The sequence below is a fragment of the Dermochelys coriacea genome, chromosome 1 (genome assembly GCF_009764565.3).
Source record: "Dermochelys coriacea isolate rDerCor1 chromosome 1, rDerCor1.pri.v4, whole genome shotgun sequence".
Taxonomy (NCBI): Eukaryota; Metazoa; Chordata; order Testudines; family Dermochelyidae; genus Dermochelys; species Dermochelys coriacea.
In genome coordinates, this window is record NC_050068.2 from 220,346,084 (window position 1) to 220,373,535 (window position 27,452).

Below are 27,452 nucleotides of genomic sequence, written 5' to 3' on the forward strand. Positions count from 1 at the left end.
TCAAGGCCAAATTAATGGTGTTAAATTTGCAAATGAATTGTAGCTCTGCAGTTTCTCTTTGAAGTCTGGTTTTGAAGTTTTTTTTTGTTGAAGGATGGTTACTTTTAAATCTGTTATTGAATGTCCAGGAAGATTGAAGTGTTCTCCTACTGGCTTTTGTACGTTACCATTCCTGATGTCTGATTTGTGTCCATTTATTTTTTTACGTAAGGGCTGTCCGGTTTGGCCAATGCACATGGCAGAGGGGCATTGCTGGCACCTGATGGCATGTATCACGTTAGCGGATGTGCCGCTGAATGCGCCCCTGATGGTGTGGCTCACGTGGTTGGGTCCTCTAGTGACCCACCATCAGAGGGGACCCTGCCAGGGGAGGGGCTGGAATTCGCCCCCGAGTCCCAGAGACACGTCTGCGAGAGACGGTCCCCACGGTGGGAGCCCCCGAGCTGCCTGATGAGCAGAAGGCTGGACCCCAACACGGGGAGGGGCAGAGCGCACCGCTGCGGGGCTCCCCGTGGGGGAGGGATAGCTCAGTGGTTTGAGCATTGGCTTGCTAAACCCAGGGTTGTGAGTTCAATCCTTTAGGGGGCCATTTAGGGATTTGGGGCAAAAATTGGGGATTGGCCCTGCTTTGAGCAGGGGGTTGGACTAGATGATCTCCTGAGGTCCCTTCCAACCCTGTGATTCTGTGATTCTGTGGCCAGGAGAGTGTGTGCGCGTGGGGGGAGGGGGGGACGGGACGGGACGGGACACAGCGCACGTGACACTGACTGAAACTAGAAGGACGACGAGTCTCCGGTGCCTGCCTAGTGCTGTGCTGGGCGGCGCCGCGACGCCGCGGCGATGGGCGCACCGGGCGAGGCTGGCGAAGGAGGCGCGGACAGGCCCTGCCAGCGAGAGGAGGGGGGCAGGGCCCGAGCTGTTGGATGATCGGGTCGGGTCCATCTTCCCCGTCCCCGGGTGGCTCCCGGCCAACAGCCTGCCCTGACCCTGCTGCTTCTCTCCCACCCCCGCGCTCTCACCCCGACCCCGGCTCCGCGCTCCATCGCCCGGGGACGAAGGGCCGGAGCCGTTGGCCCGCCCAGCGGCGCATGCGCAGCTCGGAGGCGGCTCGGTCCCTTCCCCGGCCGGCGGAGGAAGGAAGCTTGTCCCCGCGCAGGACCCGTCCGTTAGCCGCGGGGGATTGTGGGAGAGGAAAGATGGCGGCGGCTGGCTGCTTTCGGGCTGCCCGCCGTCTCCTGCTGCTGCCAAGGGCAGGTGAGTGTCACCGCCGCGGCGCCACCGCGTGAGGCAGCCCGGCCTCGCTCGCCCCCCCCCGGCGCGGTTCGCCCCGGGGCCCTGCGCGGAAACGAGCGAGGGGGACCAAGCTCCTGCTTCGCCGGCTGCCGCTGGGTGACGGCGCGGCCTCGGGGGCCGCGTCGTGCCCCAGGGCCGGGGCTGGAGGCAGCTCCCGCAGCGGCCGCTGCTGCTCATCCCTGGCCGCAGAAACCCGCCCGGCTGGAAACAGCGTCTGCGCTGCCCGGTGTAGGGGGAGTGACCGCTGGTGATACAGAGGCACGAGCCGGGCGAGGTCATAGCGCCAGCTGGGGAGAGAGACGCTTTCGAGCCTCACGCAGAGTCCTTCGTCGTGTCTGGAAAAGGAACTCCCAGTATCACAGCAAAGCGCAAGGAGCGGGAGATGGTTTGGCATAAGTAGTTAGCGCAGACTGTAAGGACCCAGTCAAGGTAGAGCGGGCCTTTGACATTCCCCCTTTCCCCCGCCGCAGTCATAGGACAAAAAGGCCTAGTGGGTTGCAGATTGTGGTAATAAGCCATAAATCCAGTGTCTCTGTTCTCACTGGCAGAAGTTGGTCCAATAAAAGCTATTACCTCACCCACCTTGCCTCTCTAATATCCTGGGACCCACAAGCCTATAACCACACTGCATACCTGGTGATACAGACGCAGAGGTAGTGCTTGTCCATACTAATATGCTTCCTGAAAAGTCCACATTAAATAAGATGAATGACATATTGGAGATAATACTAAAGAGTTGCTTGGAGCCCTAAGCAGTTGCATAGCCTGCTTATGACTAGCACCACCACTGTGCTCTCTCCACTCCACCAAGATCAGCATCCCCTGACATTTCTCCTCTTCTGCATCCCATTCCTAGAAGCGTGATCTGTCCATGGGTCGGTCTCTCTCCTCCCTGCATTTGGTCTTCAAAATAATTCTGTAGAGTGCTAGGAAAAGCTCATAGGATTACAGTTTTGAGAACTTCTTAAATTTATGAATCATTACAGTGATTATCATGATTTTGGTGTTTTGCTCCAGCTCCCCAGTTAATGGAGTTCAATGTAAGATCTGTCTTGATATTAAAAGTACTATATTGAATTGGCCCTAGCTACTTCAGGGTATTTCTAGTGTAGGTAGACACTAACTACAGTGACAGAAGGGTTTCTTTTGTTGCTTTGGTGAATCTACCTCTCGGAGAGGTAGAAGCTATGTCAGTGGAAGAATTCTTCCATCAGTCTAGCTGTGTCTACAGTGGGGATTAGATCAAACTACCTATATCACACAGGACATGATGTTTTCCAGGGCAATGTAGCAAGGTAGACCTATTTTAGTTATAGAACAAGTGTGAGACAGTACCTCTCCTTACCCTAATGTACACAGAAGCTGTGTTGCACTCGACATATGTGCTAGTCTCTGCTGCAGTAGTTATATTGGCAAAGCTCCCTAGGAGAGAGAGAACTTATGCTGACAAAAGGAATACTTTTATCAATATAGGCCAGGTCTACACTGCAAACTTATATCGGTATAACAATGTCGCTCAGGGGTGTGAATCTAGGCCTGGTCTACACTGGGGGGGAATTGATATAAATTATGCAACTTCAGGTATGTGAATAACATAGCTGAAGTCAATGTACTTACTGCGGTGTCTTCACTGTGGTAAGTCGATGGCTGATGCTCCCTCATCGACTCCGCCTACGCTTTTCGCTCCGGTGAAGTACCAGAGTTGACGGGAGAGAGCTCGGCGGTCGATTTATCGCGTCTAGACTAGACGCAATAAATTGACCCTCATTGGATCAATTGCTGCCCATCAATCCAGTGTGTAATGTAGACGCGCCCCTAGCATACACAGTGCTATGTCCCGTCGACATAGCTACCGTCCCTTGCGGAGGTGGATTAACTACACAGACGGGAGATGCTTTTCCATTGGCGTGGTAGCATCTTCACTAAAGCGCTACAGTGGTGCCACTGCAGTGCTGTCCATGTAGACAAGTCCATAGTTAATCCATTTCCTCATGAGTGGCCAGTGACCTAGCCATTGGGGAAGGCTAGCTCCCAGCCCCTCCCCTTGTGCCCAAGGTCCTGTCTCTCCTCTTCTGCCCCTCTCTCACCGGCACGAGCCCAGAGCATCCCCACTGCCAGGCAGTGAGGCTCCAGCCCTGGTGCACCGGGTGTCAGCGTCCCTAGCCCTGCTGCGCTGGGTGGCACAGCCCCAGCACCAGCTGCCCTCAGTCCTTGCAGGAGGCAGGGTGCTGGGAACCACAGGAGAGGGCCTGGCCTAGGGGTGGAATGTAAGTGGGGCCACGCTAGGCTGTTTGGGGAGGTACAGCATACCCCTGCCTCAATACCCACTGCCCATGCATCTCTCTGAGCAACATACTATGCACTGGCAAAAGTTGCTGGAATAAACTGATTCTACATGGGGGATTTTGTCATGCTTGTCTCTTTCACCAACAGAAGTTGGTCTAATAAAAGATATTACCTTGCTCACCCTGTTTCTGTAACATGTCAGTTAGGGATGGATTTTTTTCACATTCCTAAACTGACATAGGCCAGGTCTACACTGCAAACTCTATGAAACTGTTAACAATTCGGGTAGGAAATGCAGAGAATAGAGGCACGATTGCAGGACTGAATTTACACAGGCACTGGATTAAACTATTGGATTTATTCCTGTAAGAGGTTAAAAATAACCACAGATTTTATTGTGTTCAGTACTCGTCTCTTTGATATAGCTTTCTTTCAGTAAGTTCTATATGCACCAATCAAGTTGGTTATTCCACAGGCTGGGAATAGCTTTTTCCCCTCTTATTTTTAAATATTTGTGTGGTTGTCATATGCTAAAGTCACGTGGAACATATAAAATGATGCATGGCATGAAAAATTAATGATTAAAATTTAATTCTATCACCATAAGCATTGTTCTGGAGGTTGTCTGGTATATAGAGAATGCAACCATGTAATTTAATTAAATGTAGTATAAATGCCATTTTGATGAGCTGCAGCAAGGGTGGTCAGAGCACAGGCTTGGGAATTAGGGTTTTGGTTCTATTCCTGGCTCTGCCACAGATTTTCTGTGTGACCTTGGCCAAGTCCCAAGGAGATAAAGAACTTCAGTTTATTTCAAAGGGACCTGAAAATGCTCAGCACCTCAGATAATCTGGACCTATGTGTCTCAAGGTTGGCAACCAAAACCTCTCCTGGGCAGCTCTTTTGAGCATTTAACACTTTACATTTAAAAAAATATGCCTTTTCTGGAGATAGATGATTCTTCCTTGCCTCTTCGAGTGTTGTAAAATTTAGTCAAGCAGGGCTTTTAAAATCAAATTAGTGAGAAATAGGAAACTCCCTGGTCAGTGAAAAGACCTATGCCATCAAGTTCCACAGTGTGTAAACTTTCTTAAAAGTCCTCAAAATCCCCAAAGGAACTAATTCTGCTAGTGACTTCAATTGGAGCAGCAACACTTTTAGGCCATGTTACTAACTCTTAATGTTGCAAACATAGCTTTCTGAATGTGACCCAATGTAGAACTGCCTTCCTGACTTTGCAGACAGTTACAATAGCTCTGGAAAGCAGCAGAGTGAAATTAACAAACCTGGTTTTACTGTTGTAATTGGTAACACATTGGGCTGCAGTAACATTGTCAAAATCTATGTCAATCTACTGTTGCCTCAGAAAATTACAGGTAGCAGCAAGAACAAGCAATGGAGCTGTTTTGAGAGAGAAGGAAGACTTAAAAGGAAGCTGGGGAAGGGCAGAGTAACAGACTCTACAACTCCTTTCAAAAGCATTAGAAGGTTTCTGGAGGTGTAACAGAAGGGAGTAAGGATGGAGAGAGATGTGCTTCTTTCCATCAACCAAAAGAATCAAAGTTTCAATGATGAAATATTAGATCTTTACAGGGAAGATGGAATCCCTGAGAAGGGTCCACGATCATAGTTTTGGGGAAAATATCAGTATCCTCCTCCTTCCTAGCAATCAAGAGACCGAGACTCTTACCAGAGTATTGCCTCTGGATCTTTTCTCATCATTTATTTGTATTAGCACTTAGGAACCCTAGTCATGGACGAGGACCCCATTGTGCTAGAGAGTACAAAAACAGAACAAAAAGATGTCCCCCACTCCATAGACTTCACAATCTGAGAATAAGACGAGAACAGATGGATACGGACATAGATGAGGGAGTACAAGAAAATGACGAGACGGTATTGGTCAGCACGGTAGGCAGTGGTATCAGTGCAATATCAGCCTAACCGTTGTCAGATTTTTTGGTAGGTATCATGGAAAATGAGAGTTTTGTGGAGAGATTTGAAGGAAGATAATGAGGTAACTTTGCGGATGTTTACTGGAATCTTGTTGGTGAACCTTTTGCCCCATCTTTCATACTAGCTTCTGGCCACTAGATTTAATCATCTGTCTAGTAATGCATATTTTTCAAATTCCCTTCATACCTGTCTAAGGTAATGTTGCTTTTGGGAGGATGTGTTGTGACTGAAACTCTCCTGCTGTTAGTAATACAACTAGGAGCACTGATACTGTATGTGTATATTGTATATACTGTTTTCACAAAAAAACTTACAACATTTAAGGTAGAAAGTGTATTTTCAAAGGAGTCCAGCTAACTACTCAAAAAGCAGTTACTTTCTTTGCAAAAATTATTCACCTCTTCAAAAAACCCCAAATGTTAGAATACTTTAAAATGAAGTTAAACCATCCATCCGGTTCTCTACCACAACATAATTCTGGATCACACACTATTCACCTATTTCACTTATATCACCTAGCCTACTTTAAACATTGCTCCTTGCTTTGTTCTATAAAGGAAAAAGATTGTTGGAGGTATACTGTTGAAGTTATATATTGATAGGAATATAGTCCTAGCCTATATTAATTTATGTGAGTTCTATACATTCTCATAGAAGAAATGGATTGGTTGAATAGAATAATATTTTTTATGACTAAATGTTTAATGTTACAAAGTATATTATTTTAAGGAGTGATGTGTGTGTAGACTTTGCAAAATTGTCTAACAGCTAACGTTTTCTGTAGCAAGTAATAACCTAGATTATATTAGTAATACACTATATTGAAATGAATTCCTTGAGTAGGAAAAGATTCTATAATCGCCTCGTAATTTTTTTTACCTTTGTGTATATCTTTGTAGATTTTAGGGGGAAACTTTAAAGTAGACTCAGAGGTGTAAATCAGCTGGGGTAATAGTGAGTGGTGAAGGATGGTCGTGATGAACTGGCAGATTCCTTAAATGTTGATTTTTGAGGGATTCTAATGTTTAGGTTTTTAAAAAACTGTTAAATGTTTGTGTTAAAGTATAATTGATGATGGCATTAACTGGATTCTTTGCAACTGAACTCTTTAACAAATTATTTTGTTTGTGAATTTCCCATTTTTTAAAATAAGCCCTAATAGTTTAACTTGCATTGGCATGTAAGGTCCACAAGAGGGTAGTCCTGCACTGTTAGATATTAAGGTGCTGCAGTCTTTAGCAAGTCCATAGGAAGTGTGTGGGAGTTATACTTGCATGAGACAAGGGAAACAAGGAGGATGCTTTCCTTTCACGATCTGGGTAGTTAGGTGTACAATTGATATTTCAGTACAGTGGAAGGAAAGAGATTTTTATATCTAGAAAATAGGGATTTGAAGTTTAATGTTAAAAGTTTCTACTTTGCCCTGTCCCTATCCATGCCTACCCATTGTCTACACCACCACCCCTTCAGCCCCCTCTGCCCTGTTAGTCTCCTACCCCTGTCTTACTCACCCATCTGCCAGATATTCCAGGAGCAGGTAACAGTTCATAACCACCTAGTCCATTGCCCCTCGTGTCCCTTCCCGAATGCCTATGTCATCGCATGTACTCCCACCCCTCATTTCCTACCATGCATGTATCCCTGAGCCCAATGGCAAATCAGTTTATATTTATTAATTTTACTTCTTGTACATGTTAAAACAGCTTTGTGCTTTCTCCCATGCTGCCCCTCATGCTTGAGTGGAACTTCCCATAAACCTCTGCAAAGCAACCTCATCGTTGTCCTCCTAATCCCTTCTTAAAACTCTCCTTTGCCATGAAGCCTGCAGAAAGCTTGACAGCTATTAAGTTGCTGGTGTACCGATATCTTTGCCTACCATGATGACCAATGTTGTCTCGTTGTTTCCTTGCACTTCCTTGTCTATCTGTCTGTATCCATCTGTTGTCTCGTCTTATAAATAGATTGTAATCTCTTTGAGATGGGCCATCTTTTTACCTAACACAATTGAGTTCTGGACCTTGATTAGGTCTCCTAGGTGCTATGGTAATACAAATAAGAAATAATAGGCTTTAGCTACAGATAAAGAAAAAAGAGGGAGGAAAGAAAATACAGCTGAACAGAGCACTTCTTCATCCTGGTCCATTGTATAGACAAGAGCAAAAAGACCTTAATTTGAAATTGTCTTATAAACAGTATACCAAAGTGATCTGTTTCCCCTTGTTGCTTGGATTGGGGAAGAAGAACATTTCCTCTCCTCAAGGTCCCTACAGGAGCTACCTTGTGTTTGTCTGTATCAGTGCCTTAATGATCTTTTAGTTAATCCCTTTCCCTGTCTATCTTACTATGGTGTTTATATTATGCCTTTGTAATTCCCCCACAACTCTTTCTCACTCTGATCCTGTACCCAAACCCATTCCTTTGTTGACTTTTCCAAACTTCCCTGAAATATCCTACCCTAGCTTGAGATGTAGTATGGGAAATTTCAGGGCGGACTGGTTTCTTTGGAGGGAAATAAAAGGAGGTGGTTTTAAAATCAGGGTTTTAATGGAAAGCTAACTTCAACTTTATCTGTGGAGTGAAAATAATAACTCTTGCAGTGACTTCACATGCTCTCTCCCTTTGATTGTGTATTTCAGGCTCTGGCATTCCTGCATCAGTATCTCCTGTACTGCAGCAGCATCGTCACGTACATTATACTGTGATTCCCCATGGAAGAAGCGGGCGTTCCTCCATTAGCGGCATTGTGGCAACTGTCTTTGGGGCCACAGGATTTCTGGGACGATATGTTGTCAGCCGTCTGGGTAATGTTTCCTGAGACGAACTACAGCAGCTCAGATGTTTGTCTAAACTATCCACATATTTTCAGTCTACAAAGTTGGGCTGGAAATCTCCTGAGTACTGGAGGTTAGAAATTGACCCGATGTAGCAGGGGCGGGCAAACTTTTTGGCCTGAGGTCCATGTTGGATTTCTAAAATTGTATGGAGGGCTGGTTAGGGGAGGCTGTGCCTCCACAAACAGCCAGGCATGGCCCGGCACCCATCCCTACCTAACACCTCCTGCTTCTCACCCCCTGACCCTCTGCTCCTGGCTGCCCCACGCCGCCCCATCCAACCCCTCCTCTCATTCCTGACTGTCCCCCCGGGACTCCTGCCCCATCCAACCACCCCTTCTCCCTGACCACCCCCAGAACCCCCTGCTCCTGACTGCATCCTGCTGCCCCATCCAACCCCCCCTCTTCTTCCTGACTGCCCCCCCTGGACCCCTGCCCGCATTCAACCCCCCTGTTCCCCACCTTTTGACCACCCTGACCCCTATCCACACCCCTGCCCATGACCACCACCCCAAACTCCCCTGCCCTCTATCCAATCCCCCTGCCCCCTTACCACGCTGCCTGGAGCACTGGTGGCTGGTGGCGCTACAGCCACGCTGCCAAGAGACCAGAACAGGCCACTGGGCCGCCTCGCTGGAGCCAGCCACACGACCGCACAGCACAGAGCACCGGGTCAGGCCATGGCTCTGCAGCTGCGCTGCTCAGGAAGAGCTCGCAGCCCCGCCGCCCAGAGCATTGCGTCGGCGGCGCAGTGAGCTGATGCTGCGGGGAAGGGGGAACAATGGGGGAGGGCCCGGAGGCTAGCCTCCCGGGCCAGGAGTTCAGGGGCCATAGGGGCAGGAGGGTCCCGCGGGCCATAGTTTGCCCACCTCTGCAGTGTAGGATTGTTCTCAATGGTACATTCCTAATGTTTGTCTAGCGTTGTAGTCCCAAAAAATGAAAACTGGCTAATTTTCACAAGATTTCTGGTTTTGATCCAGGGAGTGCAGAAGAATCTGAACATGTTTTAAAATAATGGGAATGGTACTTGAAGGGGAATTACCTTTTGTTTGAACTCATAAAATCCAGTTCTAGGTTTAGGTGAAGATTCTGGTCAGTTCTTATGTTTTCAACATTAATAATGTTTCTTAAGAATAAATTATCTTAAGTAAATAGTGATGAGACCTTGTGTTTAGTTGTATAATAAAATTATTTTTGCAGCAGTATTTTTTGTTTAGAATTTTGATCTGACCCTTTAAAGTTGTCCTTTATAATTTGAAATGTCAAATAATATTTGCAGTTTCCCCCAACTTTTAAAAAATTATATTAATCACAATGCAGCTCGTATATCTCCTTAGATGTAAGGCACTTTTTTGTGCTCGCTAGTCATATCATTGTAATACACACACGTATGTGGCATATTATTACACAGAATTTTTCTTTTGCAGGCAGTTAATTTCTGTAAACTTATTATAAAGTTACAGGGTTTGATCCATGAGGCATCCATAAGAATTCTTAAAATAGGCTATTGAGAAACTTAACTTATTTGGACAGTACCTTTAGATCCTCAGATGCGCTTAAGTCATTACTAGTCTGATCACAAAGATTATCTCTAGAATCCAGTTATTTGAGCTCATCTATTGAGTTTTTATTTTATGCAGTTAAAGTACATTATTTTCTTTTTTAACAGCAGCATTTCCTTTAATATTTATATTATAGTCAGTTTGATTTAAATCAGAAAATATTGTTTTGAACATTTTAGGGCGTATTGGATCCCAGATAATCATACCCCATCGCTGCGATCAGTATGAGCTCATGTATCTTCGACCCATGGGTGACCTGGGGCAAATTCTGTTCTTGGTGAGTCTTTTGGCTTTGACTTTAGCAATAGTATTGCTTTAGATTTATGCTAGGAAGCCAGTGGTTATCAATTGTGAAGTAAACCATAGAGTTCTATCTGTTTAAATTGTATATGGAAGTTATGTGAAAGAACTTCCTTTGATTACACCTGTTTGCACATTATCTCATATCCTTCCCATTTGGTATTATGGTTACAGGAATGGGACTCTAGAGACAAAAACTCTACCCGAAGAGCCGTGGAACACAGCAATGTGGTCATTAATCTTGTTGGACAAGAATGGGAAACAAAGTAATTTTCTTGTTTGTCTCTCTGTTTGGATAGATTCATAACCGGTATTGGATATTTTAGCAACATAATTAGCACCACAGGTATGGTACGTGATCACTTTGGGATTATCCTCGCTATTTATAAAGAGACAAGATTGAAATCTTGTGTGCCACAGTTCTTCTGTGTGACCGAGGGGTTAACTGGGGTCTTGAGTCTGAGCTGGAGCTAAGCTTTACGTTCTTTCCATAGTTACAGAGTTTTGCTGATTTGCAAGAAATTTGCTCAATTACAAAGAGTTGAATTTACTGCTTTCTCAATCATAATGTATGTTGGTTTGCTGAAATAATGATATGATTCCATTAATGTGTACCAATTTTTGTGGATTTACATTTGTAGTGTAAAAATGTTCATAGAACTTGTAGCAAATGGAGACCCTAGTATTCTGACTAAACACTGCCACTTTGATGCAGGATTGAATTCTGGCCTAATATAAATTCTGGCCAAGCATTTCCTATTCACGTGTAGACCTTAATAAATGAGAATAGCTAGTGGAGCGTTCCTAAATCTATGAATGAACTCGTCAATTCTATGGGATTTTGTCACGGACACCTTATTAGCTTCAGAAGGAGTATGCTCCTTTTTATACTGCTAATTTATTAACATTCGTGGGATTTAGAATAAATTGTGAAACTCATAAAAAACTAAAGCTTGTTTTAGATTGAAAGAAAGACCTGTGATAGTCTCCAATTTTTGTACTTGTAATTATGACTACATCAAACTTGTGTAGGCCCTGTTTACACACATAACCCAAACTACAGCTCAGTTCTTTACGAAGATTAGTTGTGACTTGGATCCATATTTAAAACTTTTTTTTCTTGTCAGGAAGGACAACAAAAATTGGTAGCATATATTTTAATTTAAGTTACAACATGCCTCCCTAACGTGATATAACATGTTTTCTTTGTGCACTGCAAAGAAGCAAATGTTACAACATGGACATCCTTAATTGTGGCCAAAAAATTTGTAGTGATTTGGTTCTCTTTTCTCTGTAAATAGTCAGTTGGTGTCATTAGAAAAAATATCTCTAATTAGAATTAGAGACTAAAACAGTATGCCTTTTTAAGCAAGCATGTGCTTCAACTTACACCTGACTATTCAAACAGATCACATAACTTTCAGGAGGGAACCTGCTTGACAGACTCATTTGATGATCACGATTAGTTTATGCTTTTTTTCTTTTCTGTCTGGTAGATGCCATTTTAGTTACTTCTACTCTAGTAGATGCTTTTTTAGCCTCCTATCACATTGGTTGAATCTACTGAATGCTCACTTACTTTAAAAAATTACTTGTTCTGTGTATCTAACAAGGTCTACATTATTTGATATCCATTCCTTAGACCTTGGTTTATATATTACTAGTTATATCTAAAACATCATATTTGTGTTCACTATCTCTAAAGTCTGAATACAGTAGCTTTGAACCCTTTATTGCTAATCTGGGAGACAAAAAGTTGATCCTGGAATAAATTTAAATGCAGAGCCTGTCTGTGTGTGTGTGGGAGGAAGGAGGGGGAAGTGTCTGTAGACTTGCCACTGGGATTACATATATTCTTCACATTATATTCTTCATGTGCTCATTTAAAACACCTTTGTCTGCCCCATATAGAAACCTTGATTTATCTAGGGGGAGGATTGTCTGGTTATTGAAGTAACACCTTTTATAAGACTAAATATTAACAAAAATTCAACTACTATGCTGTAGCTCAACCAGAAGATAGGGCTTGATGTAGGAACCCAATGATGAAATTCTATGGACTGTGTTGTGCAAGAGGTCAGACTACATGATCATAATGATCCCTTCTGTCCCTAATATCTGTAAACCACATAAGCAGGAAGAAAAACAGTGAGATTCCTTTTATGGCTAACCTCCGTTACTGAGCCTTTCATTAAATACTTGCCTTTCTGTGTAGTATTAATATCAGATCTGATCTGGTATCCCATGTTGTTTAGACACTGCATAATTCTAGAAGATGCTGTTCATTCTTGTTGTATGTTTCTAGTATATGCATTTTTGCAAGCAGAGCAAGAGTAACATTTCCAAGAACTGCTCAGGATTGTAATAACTCTGGAATGCTCAAAGATAAAGACATCAATGAGATCTGTGGAGTTGGGGTGACAGATTATAATAGCAGTATTGGACTAAAACTTCTACTATCCGAAGACAGATATGATAATGGAAACTGGGAGTACTTCCAAGAATAGTGTGTAGGCAAGAGAAGTCAATTCCTTTTTCAGTTTCTGGCCAGTGGTAGTATGTAGGGATTTCTACAGGTTATTGTATCTATAGTGTGCTGTGGGGACTTGTTTTTTTTTAGAAGGCTCAGTCTAGGAGGTATCTGATAAATTTGAAACTCCTCCCCCAAGCCCTTCTGATGCTGAATGTGAGAAGGAACAATTCAAGTGCCTCTTCACTTCTATGAGGTGATCAGTGCTACTCTGCCCCTTTCAGTTTTCTGGCTTCCATGAGAACAGATCCATTTCTGAGCCTCAGTTCTTATGTTCTGTTTCCCATTGAATAGCTCCAATTTGGGCTTCTGAAGCTGTTCGGAGTTTTCGCTAGCAGCAACACTATGAAATTGACTTGACTTGTCAGTTTCACGGCTGCTCACAATGTTTTGAATAGATGTGGTGAAAACTGACAAAACCAGTCTGATTTCACAAGGCTGAAACTTGAAAAACTGAGCAACAGTTAGAAGCACTGAAACTGATAGTTTTAAAGAAGATTACACATCACATTGGTTAACAGTCTTAACATGTGGCTTAAAGGTAACCTGAAAAAAGGGCTATAAGCATACTTTTTATTTTTGAAAAGTTTAGCTTCTGCTGAAATTGATAGCACTTGCCTGGAAAAATTTCTTGCTTGCCACAGACAAGCAGATGAGTGAATTTTTTAAAGCTGTGCTTTAGTCTAACTAGAGACAAGGTAAAACCACAAAGTAGAGTTGCTTTGGTACAGCATTCTGCTATGTTTGAGTTGCCTGTGTCTTGAATATGCAGAGTCCCTTAATTTAAGGACATTTTTCTAACAATAGCATCATAATGCGCTTCTGAAATCTGTTCAGGAAACGTGACAGTGAACCAGATAACAGGCTTGGTTGTTCTTAAGATTCTTAAAGTAACATTTATTTTCTTATTTTAGAAACTTCAGTTTTGAAGATGAATTTGTAAATATTCCTAGAGATATTGCCCAGGAAACCAGGGAAGCTGGAGTAGAAAAGCTCATTCACATCTCTCACCTGAATGCTGACATGAAAAGTCCTTCCAAATACCTTAGGAATAAAGTGAGTCTGAGTTCAGTCTGTATTTTATTCAGAAGACTGAAAAGTTTTGCCAGATCCATTTCAAGAGAGTACTTTAGGAACTATGTCCATTTAGTTACATTTTCCCTGGTTGAGAGCAATTCCTAAAATGTGGTCTCCTTACATCATTAGACACAGAGTGCCTGGGCCCAGTGCAGTGTGCCCTTCAGTGTGTATACAGACCCACCTAGCTCTCCATACACATTTCTAGGCGAAAAAAAGTAATCTTGGATCTAATCTGGTTTACCCCTGTATCCTCAAGCATCCCCTGTATCTAGTACCATTCTTATTAAGAGGAGGAAACTCTCTTGGTCAGCAAAAATGAGTTGATATTTGGGAACAGGCCTAACAACCAGTGGTGGTGTGGCATATGAGTGGGGTAAGTGAGTAGTGGAAATGAAGAAATGGGGGACGAGAGTATAAAAAGGCTTCAAAAGTACTATCTTTGTACTGGGATTACAGCGCATAGGCTCTTTTGCACCCCAATTATCCGTACTAGTGTTTAATCTTTTTTTCTTAATAGGAGGTACCCTTTTTTTCTGTTCCCTTGCTTTTTTCAGATGGCTTCTGTCTCATTTTGGGGTATGTAGGCCTCTCAGTGAACTCTCCAGACTTTCACAGTATCAAAACAAAATTTAAAAACTGGGGCCAAATCATATTAGGACAATTTTAAAAAATGAGTTATAGCCCTGGTTTTTAACTAGGCTAGAAAATAGTTTGACCTTGTCAACATAGGCCAGTCAAATGTTAGAAAACATTTCAGCTGCAACCAAGTTTAAACTGTAGTCAAGCAGAGTTGTTCAAGTCATTTGTTTTGATGGCAAAGTGGGGGCCTGTGACTCGCCTGACTTATTCTGAACCCTGCATGGTCAGAGAAATGTGCTGAGGCCAAACTATTTCTTAAACACCTTTACTTTACATATTTATCTTGTCACTAAGGAGGGAGTTACGTGGATAAACTATAACTGAGTACCATTAAAGAAATGTTGATGGTGCTTTTGTGGGTTGCCCTGAGAAATGCACATTGCTATAATTCTGTGCATATCAAAGACCAAATGGCCTGGATGGAAATAATGTTGAGATGTTATTGCCAGAGTTAGTTCATGGAATATTTTATTGAGGTATTGCCACAATAGTATGATACTATAGTAATCTATATGCTCAAATAAATTTGTTAGTCTCTAAGGTGCCACAAGTACTCCTTTTCTTTTTGCGAATACAGACTAACATGGCTGCTACTCTGAAACCTATAGTACTCTATATATCAGTATTTCTCAACAACCGATCTGTGGACCGGTGCTGGTCCTGGAGATCACAGTTTAGGAAGGCAGCAAGCCAGTCCCTGGTATCAAAAAGGTTGAGAAACACCCGGTCTGCTTAGAGTGAATCACATTAATGAGATGTTGTTTCATTTGTTCATATTGATTTAATGCAGGCTGTTGGAGAGAGGGTAGTCAGGGAGGAATTTCCAGACGCTATCATTATGAAACCCGCTGAGATATTTGGAAGAGAGGATCGATTTTTCAATTATTATGCAAGTATGTATTACAATAAAACAATATGCAATCTGTATAACTAACCCTAGAAGCTATAGGAAGTAGGGAATAAATAATTCCTCTTCTCAAGGGGACAAGCACACTTGTTTTAAAAATCTCCTGTACTTTAAGTCATCATCTGTATAATGTAAATAAAACGGAACCTCATGTTTAAGACCATGATCTGTGGGGATTAGGAAAGAATATTCAGTGTCTAGTCTGAAAAGTGACTTCCTGTTTTTATATGGAGTATTTGAGACACTGTCTGCTTATTTTATCTAATTGCCAGTGCTGGAGTGCAACAGTTGAGCTGGGTTCTCTTTCTGGCTCATGCATCGTCAAGAATAAAGATTCTGCAACTGTAATTTATTTAGCAATTCTGATGCTGATACATGCGGCAGAATAGAATCCAAGTCCCTCTCCCAAGGTTGTATGGGTTCTGCACTGCTAATTGCAATAAAAGCTAGGAAACATTTTAGACTGTGGTCGAACAACACTGTTTATGCACCTTTTAAACATAGTTCCTTTCCACAGTAGCTCAACAGTATGTAGATGCATTTTGGCTCTTCTGCCTTGCTCTGAAACATCATCTGTTGGTTATCGCCCAATGCTCTGATTCACTGATTACATTCGAAAGTTACTCATGTGTCTCCTTTACCAGATATGCGTTCCTTTGGCGGTGTGCCACTTATTGCTCTGGGCAAGAAAACAGAGAAGCAACCTGTATATGTAGGTATTATTAAAAAAAAAAAAAGGGGGGGGGGGGGAACGGGGACAAAAACTTGTTTTCAAACCACTTGTAGAAAATGTATAATTGCTTTTCTAAAGTTATTTTAAAAATATTTTTAAACTAATATAAATATTTCTCTTAGGTTGTTGATGTAGCCAAGGCAATTATTTGTGCAATTAAGGATCCTGATGCTAAAGGAAAAACATATGCCTTGACTGGGTAGGTTACCCATCTGATTCTAATTAACTGTAGTGCTTCTATGTGATGCCTTTTTTCACATATTATTAAACCCCTTCATTTTCAGTTTAAACCGATTTTTACTGAAAAATTCGCAGATATGCAAGAAGTATTATTCACTTTTTTCTGATTTTCACCCTACTTTTCTATAATTCACATATATAAAAATAACTTGTTTTATTAGGAAAATACAATACATTGCATCAGATAGATATATTATGATAATACATTAGTCTGTTTTTATATGCAAAGCTACCTGTTGAAGTAAGGCTATGTACTAGTCTAGAAGATACACACATTAAACAAACAGGTCCACACGCTCTGATGTGCATGCGTGTCTGAACATTCTGATGAATCTCACGCCCACCACATACACATTTCAAGCTGTTAGCAGATAGCGATTTAAACATTTGACACACTAAAATGGGAAGAAAATGAAAATCTGTATCAGAATACATTTCAGAACACAAGGAAGTATTTGAAAGTTTAAAAACAACAAAAACGGGAGAAAGGGATGAAATTGAGTGTATGCGCTGTAAATGATATGGCCCAATTATTAAATGTAAATATTTATAGGCTAATAGTTCAAAGTCTACAACAGTAAACTGTTTGTTCAAATGAAAAGTTTTATTGGGGATTAGAAATACATTTTCTTAATCTCAAAGATGGCATTGAGTTCTGTTTTAGTTCTGCAACAAACCACATTGATGAATAGAATTCAAAGCATTAATCTACTGAATATTTTTCCCCTGTCTTTCCGTCCACCAAAATAAACCCTGATATTTACCCAGGAAAACTATTAATAGTTTTTTGCACTGGTTTTCACTTCTTCTTGTTGTGGTAATAAACACTGATAAATTCCCAGGAAAAATTAAATAAAATAAAAACTGAAAACGAAGGGCCCTACATGTTATGCAGTAAATTCTGTTTCCCTGCTGTGTTATGCATGCTGTTTTAGCTGGAATAAATTCCATCTCATTTGTTGGGGAAAAAAAAATAATAAAAAAACCCAACAAAAACACAGACTTGAGCCATTATTGTTAATATTCTGATAATCCCAGTTAGAGCTCCATTGTATTTACTGTTGTGTACATATCCAGAGAAATAGGCAGTCCTGCTTGTAGAGCTCACAATCTAACTAGACAAGATAGATAAAGCGTGTAGGAAAGGGATACAACATACAGGCAGACGGTTAATATTTAACACAAGACATTCTGTTCTGGGTTTTCTTTTTTGTCTAATATTGTAAACATCAGCACAGGGAACAGTTCTTATAAACACTGATTTTTATTATATAGGACTGAGTAGCATATGTGCTTGTCATGATATTCTATAAAGGAAGTGAGAGAGGAGTAATATTAAAGAGAAATTTGTATGCATTATTTCAGTAGCATGGAGAGAACTATCAGCCAGTTCCCTGAAGAACATAATTTAACATCTTGCTGTAAATTTAGAAATCTATTTGTCAGTTACAGTTATTAATGTGGAATAAGGGAGAAGTATCTCTGTTAGTTAAGAGCCCCATTTAGATGTTTTCATGAAGTAGAAGCAGCTCACTTATAATCTTTATTTTTGGGTAATTCTGATTTACAATACCTGGTATTTAAGATAAAGTAGTAATACAAGGTAGAGGCAAAAACTAAAGGAGAAATCCCACTGACTTTGGTGAAAGCCTCTGATGCAGCCACTTAGATTTGGAGAGAATTCTGGAACAGCTCTGTAGGGGCACTTAGAACCAAACTGGGTAGCCACTCAGTGGTCTAAGCACAAAAACTCCAGGGTAGAATAGGATATCAGCAAACTCCCAAGAGCCAAATTTTGCTCTGACTTAATCATTTCAGTGATGTAATGTGGGGTCAAAGCAAAATTAGGTCTAGTTAGTATATGAGGTGAGAGAAGCATTTGACTACATCATGGAGAGGAATGGTAGCTAAGTAGTCAAGTTACAAAGTGCTTCTAAAAAGACCTCCACACAATTATATAAAATATGTTTAGTAGTCTGGGACTTGGGTTGTAAAAACCCTATCTGTGACTAAATAACTTTTCTGTATTCATTAGTTTATTATATTGTCACTATGGTAGCCCTCCCATTTCATATGCAGTGGACACGGGTGGTCAGTCTTTCCCTCCTGTGATCTCGTTGTCCTCAGCACTGTAATTAATCTCTCAAACACAGGGCTCCTAGAAGGGGCAGTGTCCTAGCTGTTGTGGCAGGTGTGCCTCATGCTGTCTGTCCAGAGCCAGCCATTACTCACTCTTCCTGAAAAGTACACCACAAAATCTTTCCCAAAAAATGGCAAAACAGTAGGACGAAGCAAGTAACTGGCTAAAGGAGCAAATAATGATAAGGGGTGTTTTAAGAAACCTGGAAAAGTTTTACAAGTCTCTGGATGAAGTGTCATCTTAAAGGACAAGTAGAGACAAATGATAGAAATTATTTGAAAGAATGAGAGAGAAGTATGTCACATGGGCAGAACATGCAAGGATCCAGCAAATTTAGAAGAGAGTCCAGGCAACAAGATAAGAGTGGAGTTAAACCTCTGAATTGTCGTACTTTACAGGTGGGGGCTGTCGAGAAGATAGGTCTCTATGCTTGCAAAGCATTGATAGTAGATGATTCCTACTAGAACAGAAAAAATGCATTCGACTGCAGGGCTTTGGCCTGGTTGAAACGTGCTCCAACTTCAGAAGGAAGTGAGGATTGCATATTGAATAGCAGACCAGCTCTTCAGCCACATATAAAGAGGAATCAGCTAAATTCTGAACATACTCATATTGATTGAAAGTCTAATTTTTTGAAAGTCCATAGAAGGCCAAGAATTAAGCACCCATGTTTCAGAGGCAGGAATTCAAGCAAGGGATACCATCCTTTCACCCCAAGGAATTTGGAGAGTCAATCACCTAGCAATGACTAAAAAGACTTTGAATAATTAATTTTCGAAGCTAAGGTTCAGATCAATTTTGGGAAATCAAGGAAAGGCTGCCTAGTAATCTTTGACTAAAGCTGCACACTGCCTCTTTTAAAAGGTGCTGGCAACTCAAGCTATTAAAATGTTACAAAATAAAATCGCTCATCTTGTAAAACAAAACATTGTTTTCTAATATTCTGTTAAATTTCTTTGAGGTGTGTGTTAAATTGTGACAGCAGGTGCCGTTGTAATTGCTGCTTTTGAATGCCTAAGAATTTTGTACATTATTAAAACAACAAGGAGTCCGGTGGCATCTTCTTTAAGGTGCCACTGGACTCCTCATTGTTTTTGTGGATACAGACTAACATGGCTACCCCTCTGATACTTGGTACATTTTATTGTCATCCTGTTTTCTCCTTTTCCCCACCTTGGCTCTGTTTGTCACTTCCACTCGTTATATCTTGTCCTTTAGATTGTAAGCTATTCATGTACTATATGATTATACCATGCCTAGCACAATAAGGCCCCTGTTATCACCAAGGAACTGCTAGTGGGAGAGCAGAGGACACTAAAGAAAAATGAGTGCTGAAGTGTGAATATACTTTAATACCCCTACTATATACAGTATTATACCAATAGATTTTTTTAGCCAATATAGAAGTTGACTTATGTTAGTTTTTAACTAATTAGAGACAAGAGGATGTTAAGAGTGCAAGAAACTCAGTACAAGCCTTAAGAATGAATTGTTTTATTTGTTTTTCTGTTTCAACATTTGGTAATGTTAGAATTCAGGAGAATTTGACATTACTTATTTGTTTTCATTTCATGTTTTATCAGCTGTATCAAGAGAATAGAATTTAATGTGGCTTTATAAGAATGAGGTATTAAAGGGGCACTGTCATCTTGAAGTCTGTCAACATTTTCAATATAGGTGGCTTGATTTTTCAAAGGTGCTGAGATCCTCAAATCCCACTGTAGTCAATAGAAACTGCTGGTGCTCAGCCCCATTGAAAATCAGGCCACCTACATTAGGTGGCTCCTAACTTTATTTAGATATCTGACTTTAGGCACACAAATGAGAAAATATTTGACTTAGTCAGTTTAAACAAAAATAGTAAAAGGTGTTGCTGTACTATGCTTGCTCTGGTGCCCCCTGACAACTTTTGTGGTTATACAATAACACTTTCCATATTCTTTAAGAAAATGGAATTACACAATTATTAAATGTTGCCCTTCCTTCCCAAGAGCTTGTCATTTGTGGGCACGAGTTCTGATACACAGAAACACAAAGTTTTCCCATCAGAACCATGACTTGTCAAACTAAAGTTTGTTCACCTCTCTGAGTCAGTTGTCCCAACTTGCAACTTGTTTCACGGCTATCTGCATAGATGTAATGTGTGTAGTTTAACAAGCTCACCTCCTGGTCATCATAATCCTGGCACTGTCTGATCCTCCTGTGTTTACAGTTGGATCTGAAATCCCACTTTCCCCTGGAAACTAAATATGAAAATGCCACAAAATATTACTTCTGGAATGCCCCGACTGTATAATAGTTACAGCAGTCACGTCCGGGCTCATGGTTCATCAAGGCCACTGGTTGCTAGCTGAGAATTCCCAATAAATCCTTCAGAGACCAAAGCTGTTGGCATGTTAAATGGTCCTTTGATCATGACCTGCATGACAACATTATGAGGATTCAAACAGACTGTGTGACATATCACATAGCTCAATAATAAAGGGCTTCCATGAGTAGTCACGAAGATTTGGCAACAGAGTTCTGACAAATCCTTATATGGGCCAAGAGAAATTCTTTATTAGGATCAGCCTTTTACTTAAAAAGCGTACTAAACTGCCAGGACAAACTGGCAAAACATGATCAAGAACCAGGCAGGGGAGTGGGAACTCCAATAATCTGTTTTCTTCTTAATCTGCCACAATTGTGTGTGGAACTAGTGCCCAACCTGATAGGCAGGAAAGTGACACTCCATTGCTAAAGGTATTAGCCCTGGGGTGGATACATTTTTTTTTTTCTTCTGGGAGGTTTTCTTATTGATTTCTACCACTCTGCCTTCTCACTGATAGGCAAAGTCCTCCAGATAATGGATAAACTCTTGGTCCAGAGGTGTTCTGGTAGCCCCTATTCTCTCCCCTGTTCGAGTTGGGTACCATCTCCTTTTCCTTGGCAAAGTCTTCTATTTGGGGTCCTAGTTCAAAACAAGATCCACTGCTTCCTGGCCTCCTTCCAGGACAAGGTGGATAGAAGTCTGAGTGTTATGACACTGCAAGTCCAGGTCAGTCCCAACATTGAAAATGTTGTATCCAGGTTTAATAAGGCCCTATTTACCTGTGGTAAGCTCACTGAAGGCAATAGACTTACACCTTGGGGATGAATCTGGTTGGTATCACTAAGCTCATAAAACCTATTGTGTCCTCACACTCGGTATATGATGCTTGTACATTTTATTGACCTCATTGCTTACTGTTTCAAACAACATAGTTTTCTCTTGAGCCATTAAATTTCCCTTAATGCTGCCCTCTGGCAACAAGAATGAAAAATCATTTAGATTGAAGAAAGCTAGATGTTGCTATGTTTACTTGAATATTTGCAAAAGGAGGCATGAAACAGCATAATTTACCTGGTACCCTTTTTTTGCAGACCTCATCGATACCTTCTTTATGACTTGATTGAAGAAAGCTAGATGTTGCTATGTTTACTTGAATATTTGCAAAAGGAGGCATGAAACAGCATAATTTACCTGGTACCCTTTTTTTGCAGACCTCATCGATACCTTCTTTATGACTTGGTAGACTATCTGTATGCGACTGCCCATAGATACTATTTCCCATACCCACTCCCACGTTCTCTCTACCAGTAAGTAGAATTCTTTCTTGGCTTAGAAATTGCTGCCCATCAAGTGGATAGAAGCATGAAGAATTTAAAGTAACTGAGTATTTACATTAGTCTTTAAACTTTACTACAGGATAAGTGCATGGGATGTAATAAGAAGTCGATGTCAACTGAATTTCCCAAAATACTCATAAGTTATTTTAGCTCTTATGCTCAGCCAAAAATCCACCCATTAGGATGTACTGCACTTAAGTGTGCAATTGTAGTAGTCTTAAGGTAACTCTTCACTGTGCATGCTCACTATGCAATTATTAAATGGTCTCATTTTTGCTAAATCAAAACTAACCAAAGTTGTCCAGATCTGCTGTGTGTTCAGTCATTCAGTGGCAAAATGAATTCACTTTTATTAGTACTGCAGAGATATCATAGCTATGAGGGTGAACTGGATTCTTTTCTGGCCTTGAGTATTGTCGACAGAACTGTCAAGTAAATCTGCAACACCAAATTTTGCCCTTTTACGTCTGGAGACCATGGGGTTGTGTAAGGGTAACTGAAGGCAGAAATTGGCTTACAGAATCATGATTATTGGATTATAATGCATGAACCAGAAAAAAAAAAACATCTTGGCTCTTAGATTCCAGGCTTCGTTTGCAGGGCTAGCAGTTAGAAAACCCACTTGTTCACTTAAACTGAGCAAATCTGATGTTGAGGTGTTGAACAAAAATAAACATTAAGCTTCATCACCCTACTGCCATTTTCAATCATTTTTTAAAGACTAAAACTGCACTTTTTATAATATGGAAATTATATATGCAGATTGCTCCAAACTACATCCCCTAGCTTGCACATCCATTAAATTGTTGCTGTCAGCAAGCATGTTTTAGCCTTAGAGGCTTTGAATTGTAGCGCTTATGAGTGGTGAGATTATTGCCTATGTTTGCCAAGGAGCAGAGCTTGAAAAAGAGGCATACTAGTCCCTCCAGTTTCAAAAGTGGGGGTAGACGTGAGCATTAATTAGATGTGGATTTTTATCTCCCCAGATTCCACACACACACACATATCATTCCTCTGTGGTTGGGAGATGGAAGAATGTGGTAGTGATCATTTATAGTAATAAGAACCATAACTGAGAATTTGCTGAAACCCCCTTAACATTCTTAACTATGCACTAATGGAATTTCCAGCTAGGAAAATGAAATATGGAACAGAAAGTGCTAATTCCTTTGGTAGTCTGAATATTGTTGCCTGTCTGAATTGCCTTCTGTGCATCTGTATTATGACAATTCTCATGTTTTCACCATTTTTCATGATTACAGTTTATTTGCAAGATTCTTTGAGATTAATCCATTTGAACCATGGACAACGAGAGACAAAGTGGATCGGGTAGGTCTAGGGCAGCACTAGTTAATCTTTTAATTGGGGAAGTGTTATGAATGTTTCTTAGCAATCCAAGGAGTAATGAAACATGATGTCCCTGCAGATTGTATATTGCAGTGTTTCAATCTGTTCCACAAATAGAATTTGGTGTTGTAGCGTGTCATTAACAGAATGTATAAACCCTGCAAACGTTTTCAGACTGTTCTTGGAGACAAAACCTCTTTATGGAGATGTTAAGATATTCAGAGTTCTCCTTTACTGTCTTCAGAAATCCTCATGAAATACATAGCATAGTTTCTGCAGCTACTGTTACCCCATGAATTCCCACTTACTTTACCTGTCCAGGCCTGTTGGATGATGTGGGGATTGACTGCAAAGGGATGCATACCTGAAGCAGCCTGGAGGTTCCTCTGGTTTGGTCCATTAGCTGTTTAATGGGAAATCTCGGCCAGCTGGGTTTGGCACATTTCTCTTAAACATGTAAGGAAGGAACCAGGCTGACTGACAACAGAATTGTTGATAGTAACCAGGAAAGATAAACCTTTTCTCTTAAGTATCAGAGGAAGGGGTGGTTGGGAAGAGAGAACTATTGTAAGTAGATATCTGGCATGCAGCTGATGTTTTCTGTTGAAAAGTTTACCTGTTTGTGTGCAGTGAGTGAGGATTTTTTTCCTAGTTTTATGTGCACTTAAATAAATCACAAGCACCTTCCCTTGTAGCACAGTTAAGCCTACAGAGCTATTTTCAGCAGGATTTTTGTTTTACTAGGGTGGGCAGAAGGGAATTTGGTTTAATATCCCATCCAGATGATGACACCTTTAACAACTCAAGGTGAAATCTCGGCATTGGTTATGACCAAAGTCTTAATTTAACACTGGAATCCGTGATCTTCTGACCAATAAGCAAAAGTGTTGCCTCTTGACATTTATCCATAACTTTTCATAGTTGCTTTTAATGTGGTTTTAGCCATGTGGCTCTTGCCAAACCTTGTTTCAACTGGAAAATGTGGGTATTACCCAATATTTACATATCAGAGCCCTGTTATTCCATGGGTAGGGTTAGCGAAAATGCAGTCATATCCTCGATGTCAGTACCTGATGTAATCTTTTCCAAAGGTTGATGATGATATTCCACAAATCTTTGCATAAATGGAGTTATTTAGATAATCTTTCACTAAGATAGGGCAGCAATAGTCTGTCTGAACATAATGTGTGCATCACTTTTAATTGGACACAGCATGGTCCGCGGGACATGGCACTGGACTGAGTCGGGAGACCTGGGTTCTGTTCCCAGATCTGCTCACTGTGTGACCTTGGGCAAGTAACTTATGCTTCAGTTTCCACTTCTGTGAAATAGAAACATCTCACCTCCTTGATAAAGCACTTTGAGATCCCTTGTGAAAAGTGCTATGTAAGAGCTTCTTATTTATTCATGAGCTAGTCCAGGACATATTACAAAGACTTGGCCCTCTTTCCTCCCTCTGCCACCCTAGGGAAAGTTGCCCTCAGTTAGTCTGTTGTGATCATAACAATGCAGCTCATAGGCACACCACCTTCAGTGGGATCAGCTGGATAAACTGCTTGAGGGCCTTTGTTGTTGGATCATAGTGGGATACCCACAGCAGTAAGGTTCTCAGGGGTTGCAATGTTCTAAACCAAAACTAGCAAAATCCAGCTGTCTTCCTGCTCTAAGGTGAGCAGCTGCAGTAGTCAAGATTAAACAGAGTTTGATGATGCAGTTGCTGGAACACACAGCAGAGAAGCAGGGGAAGTGTTTTTAATGGAGGGTTCAAAGCTGTGGTGTAGTAGAGATGAGGACGAATGCTGCCGGTGTGCAGCTAAATAGGGTGAACATAAATAGCATAAACAAAGATATGTATTGAGGTTTTGTTGATGCAAGGACATGGTGCAAATGCTGATCTCAGGAATCCAGAATCAGTTACCTCGTTTTAAAGAGCTTTCATAGCAAAGATAGCTAATTTTCTTTATTTAAAAACTGCAAATTATCTAAAGTTATAACAATTCTTTTAAAATGACAATTTTAGTCATCTGTAGGTGGCTTTAAAGTTCAAACTCAGTTGTGATGTGTGAAATGGAAGAGGTTATGGAATATTCTCCCAAGGTCCCATCACTTGAGCCATTTTAAAATTGGACTTGAACCAAAACATTGGGGAATGTACAGTCAGGAACAATCTTGCACCATCTACCAGAGGCGGGGCTAGATGAGTGAACATATCTTTGTATGACAGAATCTGTACAGGACTGCAAACTGAATAAAACACCCTATCACAGTTGTTAATTCAGTGTAAGTTTTCTGACAAAGTGCCAGAGAAGTAATTTCAGTCCAGCTGTGTGCTTGTGAATGCACGGTCAGCATTAATTAATTCTTTGCAGGTGGTGCATAGTAAACTTCCCATTAATATATGAAAGAGAAGGGAGGTAATAAAGAAATGCAGTGCATTTTCTTGTCTCCCCTGTACCCTAATATAAATCTGCTACTCCTATTGAAACTAATTCAGGACACAAATGTATATGGCTTCTTTGGATCAGTCCTGCCTGCTGCTGCCGCCCCCCCTCCCCCCCCAAAACACACACATCCATGCATGCATATTGTGATCAGAGACCTGCAGGTGGTATGTGGTTACCTAATCCCTCAACAGTAGCTGCACAGTCCTCTGTAATCCATTATAAGATCCAGCAGTGCCTTATATTGCAGCGTTATTTCTCCTGGGAAAGATCTTATTCCAGCAGCCTGCACTAAAAAAAGGGAGTTTTGCAAATAGTTGAAGTAGAGTTTACCAGAATCTGCAGTGATGCTATGGCATTGCATTTAGACTTATTTAAAATTGTTTCTAGTCATAGTATTCTATACCAGTTTTTCCGGAGGACAAAAAGCGAGCTCAGTTATAAGTACATAGTATTTAGTACAATAAGGATTAGATTCACTGTAATAGCTGAGTAACTACATGTATAGCTGTTCTCTCTGCTATGCTCATTCATATTTCCTTTTTTTTTTTTTTTAAAGTTTCATACAACAGACATGAAGTTCCCTGATCTTCCTGGGTTGGAGGACCTGGGCATTCAACCAACTCCCGTAGAACTAAAAGCAATTGAAGTTCTGCGCCGTCACCGGAGATATCGCTGGCTGGACGCTGAGCTGGATGAGACAAAACCATCAAAGACTATTCCCATCTAACAGTGGCCAAGGTGGCTTCCAGTGCTTCTCAGACTGCCTTTGTGCTGACCTACTTTGTTTGGAAAATTCTGTACATACTGAGTAAAATCCCTATGTTGATCATGTAAGCGTTATTTCAGCCGCGTCACTATTTTCATTCAAGATTTTAATCATGGGGAAAAAAACGTCTGTTGTCTGTAATTCTCCTTTTTTAAAGCTCATCTAATCCATACTGCATGATGTTGCTCAGTTTGCGATTATTAAATGTTTTAGTTCATGGGAGCCTAAACAATACAGTCAGTTTCTTCTTCCTATCTTAAAACCACTGTACAGTGGACTTCCTACCTTAGTGTAACCTAGCTCAAACAAATTTAGAGCCCTTGTCCTCTCATCTTCAGTGCTCCTCCATCAGACTTTAGAAGCCATCCCTTATTATAGGTGGAGCTGGTAGTGCCGTTTATTAAGGTTGTCCAATAGTTCTCACTATAAGACCCTGTTTTTAGTTGCTTATACGTTGCCAGAGTTTAACCGTTTGGGATGAAATTTTCCATGCTGGGTGTCTGCCTCAAGCTGATTTTATTTTATTTTTCAGTCAAAGCAGTTCAGCTGTTTTTGAGAACAAGGCTAGGGAAAAAGATTGTGTTGATCAAAATAATTCTGGTGACTTTTTCTTCGAGAAGCTCAAGTGCCATCACGCTTTGGTGCAGGGACTTGAAATTTGGCCCGGGGTCAGATTTTGTGTCAGGGATGTGCCTTTTGCTCTTCCTGTGAAAATATGCCTGAGTTTGGCCAAGTTATAAGGCTTTGAAA

General features: G+C 41.2%; 1 protein-coding gene and 1 long non-coding RNA gene across 2 annotated transcripts; one reads left to right on the forward strand and one right to left on the reverse strand.

Moving 5' to 3' along the window:
- The first annotated feature begins 908 nt into the window (after positions 1-908).
- Positions 909-26,936, forward strand: NDUFA9 (NADH:ubiquinone oxidoreductase subunit A9). Its single transcript, XM_038417030.2, has 11 exons — positions 909-1,254; positions 8,172-8,336; positions 10,108-10,205; positions 10,403-10,494; positions 13,673-13,814; positions 15,268-15,370; positions 16,029-16,096; positions 16,240-16,316; positions 22,020-22,115; positions 23,408-23,474; positions 26,493-26,936. The coding sequence occupies exons 1-11, from the start codon at positions 924-926 to the stop codon at positions 26,661-26,663; spliced, it is 1,410 nt and encodes a 469-aa protein (XP_038272958.1). The 5' UTR covers positions 909-923; the 3' UTR covers positions 26,664-26,936.
- Positions 13,717-15,274, reverse strand: LOC122460247. Its single transcript, XR_006281441.1, has 2 exons — positions 15,080-15,274; positions 13,717-14,975 (listed from the first exon to the last, which is right to left on the reverse strand). It is a non-coding gene; the product is annotated as an uncharacterized LOC122460247 (long non-coding RNA).
- Positions 26,937-27,452: the final 516 nt, after the last annotated feature.

What these genes read in the sequence shown, in the direction of transcription:
- NDUFA9 (XM_038417030.2), top strand. Translation starts at nt 924, where the DNA reads ATGATCGGGTCGGGTCCATCTTCCCCGTCCCCGGGTGGCTCCCGGCCA. An exon ending in TGGGGCAAATTCTGTTCTTG is followed by an intron (nt 10,206 to 10,402) that starts GTGAGTCTTTTG and finishes TTATGGTTACAG; the next exon opens with GAATGGGACTCTAGAGACAA. An exon ending in CCAAATACCTTAGGAATAAA is followed by an intron (nt 13,815 to 15,267) that starts GTGAGTCTGAGT and finishes GATTTAATGCAG; the next exon opens with GCTGTTGGAGAGAGGGTAGT.